The sequence below is a fragment of the Sciurus carolinensis genome, chromosome 6, assembly GCF_902686445.1.
Source record: "Sciurus carolinensis chromosome 6, mSciCar1.2, whole genome shotgun sequence".
Classification (NCBI taxonomy): Eukaryota; Metazoa; Chordata; class Mammalia; order Rodentia; family Sciuridae; genus Sciurus; species Sciurus carolinensis.
The window spans coordinates 78,929,232-78,942,657 of record NC_062218.1 but is presented as its reverse complement, the minus strand read 5'-3'; the positions used below and the strand labels follow the sequence as shown (position 1 = coordinate 78,942,657).

The 13,426-nt window shown below is 35.9% G+C and overlaps 1 protein-coding gene across 2 annotated transcripts in view; it reads left to right on the top strand.

Annotated features, from left to right (window-relative positions):
• The window catches only part of Kiaa0825 (KIAA0825 ortholog), a 413,039-nt gene that overhangs the window by 213,069 nt on the left and 186,544 nt on the right, over window positions 1-13,426 (top strand). For both annotated transcript variants that reach the window (XM_047556135.1, XM_047556136.1), the window contains one exon: window positions 1,021-1,115. In XM_047556135.1, the coding sequence (XP_047412091.1) occupies window positions 1,021-1,115 (95 nt within the window). The remainder of the gene's footprint in view (window positions 1-1,020; window positions 1,116-13,426) is intronic.

Here is a 13,426-nt window from a genome sequence, read left to right as displayed (position 1 = left end):
GGCCTAATTCAGCATGCAGATAATATTTTTACTATGCCTGTTACAATGCTCGTCTACATTCATCAATACTGTAGTAGAATAAGACCTTCAAATGCTGACAACCCAGGGCAGAATTCTCCTGCTCTATGACAGGATTGTAGTGCTTGATTAATCAGCAGGTGACAGGGGATAGCTCTTGTTGGATTTTAAACATCAGCCTGGACTCTTGTTATCCAAACTATTTAGTTTTAAGGAGCATAAGCATCTATAATACTTTAAAACAAAATATATTATGTATGTTTGAGTTTATTGGCTCTTTTTCTGTATTGTACATTAGATTGCTTCAAGCCATAAATAATTATTGTTGCTGTTAAATTATCCTTACTTCATTTAAATAAATAGCATGTTCTATTGAGTTCTGAATTATGAGGTCATTTTTCACAGGATTTTTTTTCTTCTTACTTTGTTGTGAATTATCTATTAATAAGAAAAGAGAATTATTTATGCTATTTACACCCGCAGGTCCTGATAGTCTCCTTTTAAGGCATTTTCTTGACCAAAAAGATAACATTAATATCATACTCTAATTATGGTGGGTCTTATAAGTTGAGTCTTAGAACTACTAAGCTTTTTTTTAATCAAACTTTTGGGTGCTAAAAAAATATAAAGTGATTTATGCCAAAGTTGCCTGTAGAGTGATCTATGCAAAAGTTGCCAATTATTTTGCTTTGTTTTTCAAAAAGTCACCCTCCCAGAGAAACTTGTTGGGCAAATGCCATTAACACTTGGAAGAATAACGACTCAAGAAATTGATTTATATTTTTATAAGTAATGACTACGTCCCCAAATGGATTTATAAATTAATTGCTGTCTTTTTGGAATAAAAACCTTCTTCTGTGGACATGATTGATGTTATCTGTCTAAGTCCTTGTTCTGGACCCCCCTCCTTCTTAGTTAGTCTATCACAGCTGGAGCTTTAATTTACTGATCATATTAACTCTGATTAATAACTAACAATAGTTTCTTCTCATTTATCAACAGTCAGCCATCACAAAGTGGAACTGGAATTGGTCAAACTTGCTGCCAAATTATCTGGGGCTGGATAAGATGACCTTCAGTGTGCTGCTCAAAAATAGGTAAAAAGATTGGGGATCTTGGGGGGTCTGGGGGTGGGAAGATCATGTGTGCATGTGTGTACACAAGTGAAAGATGTATCATTTTGGGAAAAGGCAAAAACATTTTGTCAGTAGAGAAATATCTTATTTTTCTCCTTCTCCAGCCTCTCATCTTGAAAGAATCTGGCTAAAACTTTATAAGCCTACTTCCTAATTCTGTTTTCTGTAATGAACATTTGCAAAATTTGTTTCCAAAATGAAATTAGTTGATTTCAGTCTCAATTTTAAATATTTTTAACTTTGTATACTTAATAGTTCACTATTGTAGACATCAAAAATTATTGACTTAAATGACATTATCATACTATACCTTTGTTTACAACAATTTAATGAATGCATTCAAAATGCCAGACCAAATCAACTAGTCTAATCAGGGGAAACATATAAGTAAAACTGTCATGATTGAATTTTTTACTTTTCAGCCAGTTATTTTGGCACTGCCTTGTTATAACCTAATTTGCATATTATTTTATACACATGCACCCACATACATATACATACCATTATAACACAATAAAATAATAATGTGATTTCAGCCTAGTAACTTACACTTGTAATTTATTTTGCATACTATATATACATTTTCTATTTTTTATTAATTTACATAGATTTTATAAATATATCTTTTCAGTTTTCAGTGAATTCCTGTAAACTTTCAAAATTAAATTTCTCTATCAATTTTCACATTTCAAATTGGATATATATGTATGAGACTCCTATATTACTCATATATGCTCATAATATGCTTATAATATTTTTATATGATCTTTGGGATATATTCCCAATTTTATTTTTTGCAAAAATTTTTTTCCCTGAAAGGAAATAATGATAGTGACATAGTAGATTTGCTATATTATCCCTGAGAAATCTGGGTGCATATTAAAAAATGTCCTATAGGAGAAAGATTGTAGTATTTCCTAGATGAAGGGTTAAAAAAACAAAGTCAGCTTTATTGCTAATAAAAACTATTGGTTAAAGGTATGGTCATAATGGTATTTGTAATATTTCATCCTGAATTAAATCACTCACCCATCATGAACAAAGCAGAGCAATTGTGAAGCTTCCCCATCAAGGACAGAGCCTTCCCTGTAGCAAGCTTACCACCTGGCAGGCAGTGATCCAAAGTGCATCCTGTTTGTGCACAATGCACTCCAGAGGTGCTCCTATCCTTCCCAAAGTTGTCTGAAAAGGTGAGAGGAAGTATTGATGGTTACATGATGTGTAACCTATAGTTACAAGATGTGTGCACAATATTAAATGTCTATCTGGAAATTTGGAAGGAAATTTTGTCCTGCTCTTTGTAAAGTTTTGAGTTTATGCAGACTAAGTGTATAATATTTTACTAATTTTTCTTCATTTGTGAGTTACTGCTTATAATTCACTAGATGGTACTCTAGGGATGACGTCCTTCAAAACTTACTGCATTTGTGTTGCGTAATAGTCACTTCTGAGGGAATTTGTGCTTTAACCATAATTACATATGGTTATTTTTGTTTAATAACTTTAGATATACCTCAGTTAGGTCACTAACTATTATTAAAGTCTATTTCCCTAAGATATGTGCATGAATGAGTGAGAGAAAGGAACTTTTGCAAATTTAGCTAGAAATAACAGGTCAAAACAGTTCTCTTGGAAAAAAGGTCATGAATTTTTAATAGAAACAGCTAGAATCTGGTCTTAATAAGAACCTTAGATTTTTAAAGAATGGAACAAAAAACATTCTACTGCAAAATACCACACACCACAAGCTACAATGAATTTAACTGATCTACTTTAAAAGATGAAAGATAACTGAGAGTTTTTAATCTCTTATCACTTTCCCATTTATTTTAAAGAATGTTATTTTTGAGTTTTGATTAATGTTGAATGAGCAATGAAATTGTTTTTGCTATTTTCTGTAAGATACTCCCTTGTTAGGATTTATATGAGAATGCTGAATTTTTTAAAAATAGTGCATTGAATTTTCTGACAACATGGTTATCTATAAGATACATATTTGATAATGAGACCTCAAAACACTGAGCTTTTAGAATGAGGGTTATATATGCTATCCAACATCTACAGAGTTATACTTTTGCCTGCAACCACGATCTTTGATTAGGCAAAACTGAGGAAGAGAACCAAGAGCAGCTCTGCTGAATATGCTTGGTTCTTTCTTCCAAATTCAATTAAACATACCACATGTTCCTTTTTGCTCCTTTTGTGGGTATTATATTTGTGCTAATGTGCCTCTGCATCATGACCTACATGTATGAATGAGGCTGTGAATGTTGTCTGAGGGCATGTTACAAAGAAAAGTGAACTCAAATACACAAGTATGAAAAAAAAGTCCAGGAGAAGGGTATCCTTTCTATTTACCTCTTAAATTTCTTGTGCCTACTCTTCAACTTCCATATGTGAAGCAAAACATCTGTAGACTTAACTTCTGCAGTGAACAGACTTCCCTCACCCCCCAAAACAAGATTCAGATGGGAAAGCAGGATCCCTGGTTTTCTGGGGCTTAGCTCCAACTTTGATTTTCTTATCTTTAAAAAGAAATAATAATAATTACATAGCTACCTCATGGATGTCATTATCACAATCATAAGTTAAAGTCTATAGAAATATTTTTGAAAGTTGAAAATGTGATACATATTCAGAAAAATGGTAACATAGCAGCAGTTTAGTTCTGGTTCATGTAAGGAAATAATAAATTCCATTTTGGATTAGTTGCAAGATCAAGCCTCCAGACCAAGTTTATGCAGACTATAGGCCTAAACCAATAGGGAAGATCAGGACACTTAGCAGATCAGACCAGGCAGTGGGCCCCTAGGTCTAGAAGACCAACAGTGAGAAAATGAGCAAGGAAGAGGGTCAAAAGGCCAGTAAACCACTGAGGAGATAAGAGACATAAGAGATGAATAATTGAGGGACAGTTCAGACACATGAAAGAGAATCTGCAGAATGCCAGCCGTATCTGTTACCTGAGGCCATACTGGCATTGGTTCCACACACTGGATCTGTGCTGACTCCCAAGGCAGAACAAATCTTGAAGTGACTGCCTGAGTCCTTGGCACGGATGTTCCCTCTGCTCACTATCAGACCTCATCTTAAAACACCTCCCACTAATTCATGATGCTTCTGTTGCCTTCTTCATGTTCTTTGGATTCTCTAAATTTTTTTCCCACTATAGGGTCATAGTACTTGCATTTCCCTTCACTCTTCACATGGCCAGCACCATCTTGCCCATCTGGAGCAAATATTACCTCCTGAGAGTGATTGTTCCCTATCACCCATCTAAAGCAGCCCTCCTGGTCACCCTAGCTTTCTCCTAAACTGTGTCTCCTTAACTGAGTTATCACTATCTGAAATCTTTGTTTCTGTTTGTTTAAACTTTACTCCCAGCAGTAAAATACAATCTTTTTGAGATTAGCGCCTTGCCTACATATTTCAACTGTGATCCAATACCTAGAACAGCCCTGGGCACATAGTAGGCTCTAAGCAATATTTGTTGAATTAACTAATGAATCAATGTGGAAAATGCTGAGAAAAAAGCTGGCACCTGACATACAAGCATAAAGTAGGTATACTAAAAAAACATGATATTTGATTAATAGTCATTTAAGTACAAGAAGTATACTGTGGTAAATCACAAGTAAAAAATTATCTAACTGCATATTTATTGTCTGCATTTTCAAAATTTGGATGAAAATCAGGTTAAACTCTTATGTTTCAAATGCCTATTATTGTTGTTGTTATATGAAATTTGGCTCAGACTAAAACAGGAAGATATTCTTTTTTTTTAATTAATTGATTCAGTTCAAACCTTATCAGCAATAAAGTTTGTTTTTTACTCCATGATTCCTAAGTCTTTTGACATTTGGGAAATGGAGTTTGGATTTCTTAAATGATACTAAAAATGAAGGTGAAAAATATGATGTGCAGTTAAATGACAATAGCTTCCAATCAAGCCTTCATAAATTACTTGAATGATTTTTGGGTTATTTGAAGAAACATACAGTAGCTGATACCTCAGAAAGGAGATCCTGAATATGTATTAATGACATATACGTTTCAACTTAGAAAGTTTGCCACCATAGAAAATAAAGACTCTTTAGAGGTTCAGAAAATCAACATATATATCAGTTCTATACTTTTACCTTTAATGCCTTAAAGAATAAGTACAGTGATTGTACATTGATCTTTTGAAATAATAAAGGTACTTTTCACAGTTCCTTACTATTCATTTCTTGCTTTCATTCTTACCCACTTTAAAATAAATCCAGACTAGCAAATGAGATGGTGATTACATTTCAGGAGAGTGCACCAAAAGGAACACTCTATTCCTTCACTCATGGCGGATCTCCAGATTGCCATTTTGATATTGTTTTCTTTGTCACTGGAACAAATTTATGTTGCTCCTTTTCTCTTTACCTTATTTATTCCAGACTAATTCCCAAGAATTGTGTTGTTGAAAATAATCTGTGAATATAGTGGAGTGCTCTGCTATTTTAACCATCTGAATATACTGCATATGAGTTTGGCTTCGAGTTGAGCAAACACAATTAAATATGATGGCAGGAACAGCAGAAGGGGTGGTGGTGGCAGATTTCTGGCTATCACTTTGGGGCCTTTCCAGGTGGACAATAACCATGCATCTGAGAGAAAACAGAGACTAGAAAACATGTTGGAAAAGAGCTGTTGATCCTACAGTTGATTGTTTGCTTTTAATAATAATAATTATTAAAGTATTATTAAAGTACCTTTTCCCTGTATCAGATTATAGTGTGTGCCCTGCTGTGTGTGGAGAGTAGGAAATATCGTCTCTGGCTTCAAACTGCACACACTGCACTCTCAAGTGACCATTCTCAGGCAGTGCTACCATTAGCACAATGTTTATAGTTGCTCACAGCAGTAAATTCCTGGTGCAGCAGCAGGCTGCCTGGTTATGGAGAGTTAGGTTTAAGAAAAAGGGAACGCTGATTTTATGAGTACACACCTCTGAGTCATTACATACATTACATATGCCATGACATTCAAATTTGGGGATTTTTTCATGCTGCAGTTCCTTAGAGTACCCATTTCTTTCCACCTCCACCAAAAGGTCTCAGCCTCAATGACTTTCCATCCACCAGCATTCTATGTTCTAAAACAGAAGGCTTCTCCCACACAACCATCCTGAAATCCTACAGCAGAATGGCTTTTCTGCACAGAGGTTGCCTAATATGTATTTTAGGATGTATAAATGCAACACTCTGATACTCAGAATTTCTCAAGCTAAGGTATTTGGTACATGAACCAAATAAATTCATATACATGCTTTCCTTTATGCCGGGAAACTTGTATATGTCTGTCATCCTTTATGGTGTATAAAGCATTTTCACACAAATCTTCTCCTTTGACCCTCACTACAACCATGTAATGAGAGACAGGTTTGAGCAAGGTTGCAAAATATTAAATAATGTATCCAAGGTCACTGATATTAAATGGCAGGTGGTACTCTTGCTGAAGGCTTCTCACACTGTATCTGGTAGTTTATCTACTGTACCCTACTCAGTTTCTTTCTTTGCTTTTTCTTTTAACTGTATAGCTGTATACTCCTTCTGATAATACTGATGATAATGAAGGTAATAGAGCACTTGCCACATGGCAGCACAATTTAAGTGATTCACATACACATATTTAACTATAATCCTACAGTAACCTTATGAAGTTGGTACATGTTATCATCATTTTCCTGATAAGGAATCTGAAACACAGAGGCATAGAGTTCTAGGTGATAGTGCTTAGATTCTGGTTCATGTCCATGATCTTTCCCCTACCCCCCACTCTCCAGTACTGGGGATTAAACCCAGGGGCACTCTACTACTGAGCTGCATCCCCAACCCTTTGCTAAAATTATTTTATTTTCAGACAGAGTCTCACTAAGTTGCCCAGGCTGGCCCAAACTTGAGATCCTCTTTCCTCAACCTCCTGAATAACCAGGATTGCAGGTGTGTGCCACTGAACCTGGCTAAGTCCATGTCCTTAACTACTTCTCTCTAGGGTTTCTGCATAGCTTTGCTTACTTTACTCATTCAACAAATATTTTTAAGCATCTTCTATATTAGGGCTATTATTTGGAATAAAGTAACAATTTAATGTGAAATGTTATATATTGTCATGCATGGCATAATATTTTGATCAACCAGGGACTGCATATACAAAGATCCCATTAGATTATATCTCCTACTGATGTTGTGGCCATCTTAGTTTGTGTTAGAGTCTATGATGTTTGCCAAATGACTACATAGCCTAAAGACATGTTTTGCATAACGTGTCTTTATCATTGAACTGTTAACACATGACTGTACTTCAAAGGGTCCTTCAGTGCTACTCCATACAATTTCCAATCCATTTTGAATATTTATTTTGGCTTTTCCTCTCTTGCAATGTAAATACTACTCTCAGCAACTAACTTGCCACCGCATACTTTACCAGGGAGATGAAAGCCATCTAATGTGAATCTCCAAAACTTTCTTCTTAATCTTCAATTTTGTTTCGGTCATCTCTAAACTTTTGGAGAAAGAGAATCTTCTTCCATTTAAAACTTAAGAGTTAAGTTGATTAATTAGATTGTGCAGGGCCTGAGGACTAAGAAGTTTGAAATCTCAACAGTAGACTTGAAAGAATCATCAAAGCTTTGAAGTAATGGAGTGACAGGAACAGGGAGCTACTTTAGGACCTTAGTAACATCTGAGGCAGAGGGCAGGATAACTAAAAGGAGGGAAGGCCATGTTAGAGAAAATGGCTAGGGACAGATATAAAAGACATTCCTAAGCAAGTTAAGGGCTCAAAAAATCTATTAACTTGCATAAAAGTAGTCATATTAGGGCTGGGGTTGTAGCCTAGCATGTGTGAGGCACTGGGTTCAATTCTCAGCACCGCATATAAATAACTAAAATAAAGATTCATCAACAACTTCAGAAAAAAAGTAGAGGCATATTTTTGTCTCTTTGAAGAGAGTGTGACTAACATTCTTAAGGTAGAGAAGCATTTGTGCTCACCTTTTCTTCAGAGGGTGAGTATATCAGTTCAGACGCTCCATGAAGCAGATGCCAAGATGGAATTAGAGGTTCAAGAAAGCTTTTTCTTTGTTTGATTTTGGTTTTGGTTTTGGGGAGCAAAACACATGTAGGTTAGGAAAGAAAAAGAGGAATAGGTAGGGAAGACCTTTAGACCAAGTTGCTGATCTGATACCTATGAAAGGAAAAGGTGATGTTGAATTACATAGGAAAAGTCAGTGTCAGACAGCAAGGTAGTTCTAAGAGTTTTCACAAGGTCAGGGGGAACTTCTTGAGCTATAGCACCCACTAAAATAATCCTGTGTCTTACCAGGAGTGGGCTGGTTGTAGTCCTTCCACCATTCTCAGACACTGGCTAAGAACAGCGTAGGAGAAGCATGGACTCAGCACAAATGCCATGGTAGATGTGAAGGAATGACAGCTGGGGCCATGATGTCAGCTGTGCTAACTGTAGATTTCAGTGGTGATTTTCTATGGCTACCAGAGTGGGGATGGAAAGAGTGACTCTCTTATATATAGAAAGATTATATAAGTATATGTTATATAAGCTAACAGGAATAAAATTTAAATAAAGGTCTCCATTACTTCAGTGAGAAAAGAGACAGCCTAAATAAATATGTTAAATGCTATTGACAGAAATGCAGAATTGGCAACATTTTGATGAAAAGAAGGTATAATAATTTCCTCAAAAGCAGCCATGGGAAAATTTTTTGCTTGTCAAATTGAACCAAAATTCACTTTGTAATGAATTTTCTTCTACGTAATTATGCATTCATATACTGGCACTCTTGGTTTCTTGCAATGGATCAAAAGTTATTTAAAAACTTGCTTGTATAGAACACATTCTTTTTTCAATGACAATTCTTTAATTCTTTTCCCTGTCAAATACTGTTCAGACCCCAAAGCCACTGTGATGTTTTTCTGCAAAAAAGTTTTAGCACAGGCTCCACCAGGAGTAGCTGTCATAGGTCCATTGATTCAGTTTGACTGCAAATGGAAAGAGTATTGACTGCTTTAAGACTTATTGGTCATCATTAAATATCTCACGCTTGTTTATGTTGCTATATTAACATAAGGAAATAAGCTCTTTGAAGATATTTTTACTCTGACATGTTTATAAGAAAAGTTTAAGTGTCTACTAAATGCAATTAAGTATTATACTAACAAATCTGAACAACATTGAATATTTTTCCTTTATTTATATATAACATAACATTATTAATATTATAATATTCAGATGCACTGTACTGTTTTCTGACATGCTGTATACTTTTATATAAATTAGTTAGAATACCTGCAGTGCTTTCTTTTCTTTTCTAGGCATTGAATTCAGGGGTGATTTACCATTGAATCACATCTCCAGCCCTTTTTATTTTTTATTTTGAGACAGGGTCTTGCTGCATTGCTAAGGGCCTCACTAAATTGCTGAGGCTCGTCTCAAACTTATGATCCTCCTGGCTCAACCTCCCAAGTTGCTGTGATTACAGGCATGTGCCACCACATCTGGCATATATTTTAGTATTTTATTTTATTTTCCTGCAGTCGTTTCTTATATTGTAGATTAAACTCTCACCCCAGTGTACCTTGGGAATACAACTCTAAACCTGATCTCTTTTTTCCATAATATGAGACCTTTAGAAATTTTTAAAAATCAAGATATTTCAGCATACAAAATCTATACATTGATTTTGAAATTTATTTTATAATAAAATATAAGTGGCATACATACATTATTTCAAATGGTACAAGAAGATAAGATATGACATGTAAGAGCCCACTCCACCTCCTAAATCACACAAGTCTCACTCCAGTTGTAACCATTTGAAGCATTTCTGTTTCTTTTTGTTTTAATCTAAGGGATATGCTACACCACAATTTTTTAAAATTTTGTCAACTTAAAATTACATTATTGATTCCTTTCAATGAAAAATACAGAATTTAACTCATACTACCCACTTTTTTCCCCTCCTCTTTAAGCTCTGCTAATAAAAATGTTAATTTCTCTTATTGGTTACCTTTACATAATGTTGTAAGCATGGCAATGTAACTTGCCACCCTCAAGGACAAGATTACTCAGTCCTGGCTAGGATGAAGTTTCCCTGAACCTAAGAGAAAGAGTGGAGGTCACTTATGAGAAGACTGACCAGCTCAAGGAGAACAACTGACACTTTGGAAGTTAAGCACTTCTGATATTTACAAATGTGAAACCCATGTGAACAGCTCCTATGCCTTTGTCAACCTTATCCTCTCTACTTCTCTTACTGGCATCCCTCAACTCTGCCTTTCCAAGACCATTTCTGAGCCACCACTAAGATCTTCCCTGGTCCTATAACTCTTAAAAATATCCTGTTTTCCAAAATCTCAGGGCATTAATAACCCAAATGATCCATGTTAACATTTGGCATGTGTCCCCCTGTGTCCTTTGCTAATGCTTTTGCTGACTGGTCACCTGGAGGACAAGAATATCAAGCTCTTCTCACTTGTGACTTATACTGTAAACCACAAAAGTGAAAGAATGGGACACAGTTCATGCTTGTTTTAGTCAACTATTTTGGTGCTGTGATCAAAAGACCTGACAAGAACAATTAGAGAAGGAAAAATTTATTTGGGGCCTCACAGTTTCAGAGGTCTTAGTTTATAGACGGCAGACTTCATTCTTTGGGGCCTGAGTGAGGCAAAACATCATGGCAGAAGAGTGTAGCATAGAAAAGTGGCTCAGGATATGGCACCAGGACACACACACACAGAGAGAGAGAGAGAGAGAGAGAGAGAGACTAGACTCAGCTCACAAAATACTGACTCCAAAGGCATACTACCAATGACCCACCTTCTCCAGCCACGGCCTACCTGCCCACAGTTACCACCCAGTTATTCCCCATCAGAGGATTAATGCACTGCTTAGGTTTTTAAACCCAATCGTTTTATCTCTAAACTTGCATTGTTTCATACATGAGCTTCTGAGGGGCACCTAATATCAAAACCATAACAGTGCTTTTTTGGGTTCAGCCTAAATTTATTGTTTTTGAATAATTTTGTTATAGAACTTTCTTAGTTAAGGAAGGGTCACCAAGAACAAAATCTTATGAATTCACTTATTAAAAACTGTATTAAACTACTTTAAATCAAATACATGTTCACTAGAAATAATACATGTTGTATACAGTAAAAGTTAGTAAAGTACAGTAAAAGTAATCTTTTGCTCTGCCTCATCACCTATTTTATAATTTCTATTCCCCAGAGGTAGCAAATCTGACCTTTTTAATTTTCACATAAACCTTAACATATCCTTTGAGCATTGTCATTATTCTGAATAGGGTTTTAAATGAAAAAAAAATAGGAAAATGCTGTAATTTAGTAAAAGAGATAAAAATAGACTCATTTAGATTTCTAACAATGGGAGTTTTCTAAAACCACAAAGAAATAGGAGATTTAGCAATTGACATGGAAGATTATAGATTTTTTTTGTTATCAAATAATTGATTGTTCTAGGTTAATAAATTAAACCTAGTAACAAATCCTAGGGTACAAAAATTTTGTCTGGTCTGACTGGATTTGTAAAGAAGTCAGTAGCCTGATTAAGGCCTTCTTGTTTACCTGTCTCTTCTCCAGAAAGCTCTTTATGCATATGCATCTGGTTCAACCCAAAGCTAGTGCTGAACATCAATTTCAGTAAGTCAGAGTTGTAAAGTGTTTGAACATAGAACTCTCTGGAAATTGACAACTTAGTGTAAAGGACATTCCAGATTCTTGTTCTTTTATTATACAGAGAATGCATTTGCTAGTAGACAAAAGTATTACATAACCCACAAAATATGCTGTCTTGATTATAACAGCATATCTATCCCATTATTTAGTCCAGGAAAACTTTGAATAGATAGGTAGATCTAAGACTTTCATTCATCCACCCATCAAACATTCACTAGACACAGCAGATAGAGGTAAGCCAAACACAGCACCTGCTGTCAAGAAATTAAAAATCTAGTAGAGAAGATTTAAAAAAAAAACAACTGTGGGTATAGCTATAATAGAGATTCATACCAGTTACCATAGAACTATAATAGAAGATCACAAAGGAGAGAAAGCCAATTCAAGCTGAATGTAGGGGAGTCAGAAAACACATATGAGTGGGGGCAGTAATAGTTCAACTCTGTCAGCCAGATAGTCAAGGTGAGAGGTAGTATAGACAGTTCAACATAGGTAGAAACAACATGAAAGAGACAGTGTTGTAGTTTGGATCTAAAATGTGCCCCAGAGACCCATCTGTTGAAGGCCTCATCTCCAGCCCAGTGGTGCTGTTCAGAGGTGGTGGAAGCTCTAAGAGGTGGAGTATAGTACAAAGAAGTTAGGTCACTGAGGGCATGCCCTGGGAGGGGAACTTGGGACCCCAGCCCCTTCCTCTCTGTCTCCTGGCCACCATGAATTGAGCAACTTTGCTCCACCATATACTCTCCACCATGATGTATTTACTGCCTTGCCAAAGGCTAAAAACAAAAGAAACAACTGACCATGGACTGTAACCTCTGTAATCATGAGCCAAAATAAAGTTTTTTCCCTTATTAAGTTGATTATCTCAGGTATTTTGTCAAAGTGATAGAAAGCTGACTAATATAGATAATATCTTGTATCCAGGCTGTTTTGGCTAGAGTGATGGTTTCTTCACAGCATTTTTCACTTTTACATCAGTACTATTGGCAACATACATGAACAGTGCGTAAATGTTAGGCTTCTCAGGACAAAGTCAGATGCTAGGTTGAGTGAGGCGTGCAGGAGGGGAAAAGGGAGCAACTGTTCAATTTGAACCTACAGGTGAAGAATACTGAAAGTGTTACAGAGTCTTTCTTTCAATTCCTTGTCCTCATCTGACCTGGAAGTTTCTCAGGCATGTGTAAGCAACTGATGGGCCTGTGTAATCATAGATCAAATAGCCTTGTAGTCTGTCACTAAAATTCTGTTTGCCTTATTTTTATATGGCTTCAATGGGATGCATCTTCTTGAAGACACACTTGGTTGTGCTAGTTTAATAGTGACCTTGGTCAAGTATGAGAGGTGTACCTGATTTGTCTTGCTCTTAATCACACGGTATTCTTGCAGTCTGTTCTGCAGTTGCAGAGTCTGTTCTTTTGTACTTGTTTCCCTCTGGATGATAAGAGTTACCTGACAGCAGTGGGAATGCCTAGAGAGGTAGCGATGCTTCCAAGTCAGTGCGTTTATGTTTTCTACTCCAAACTG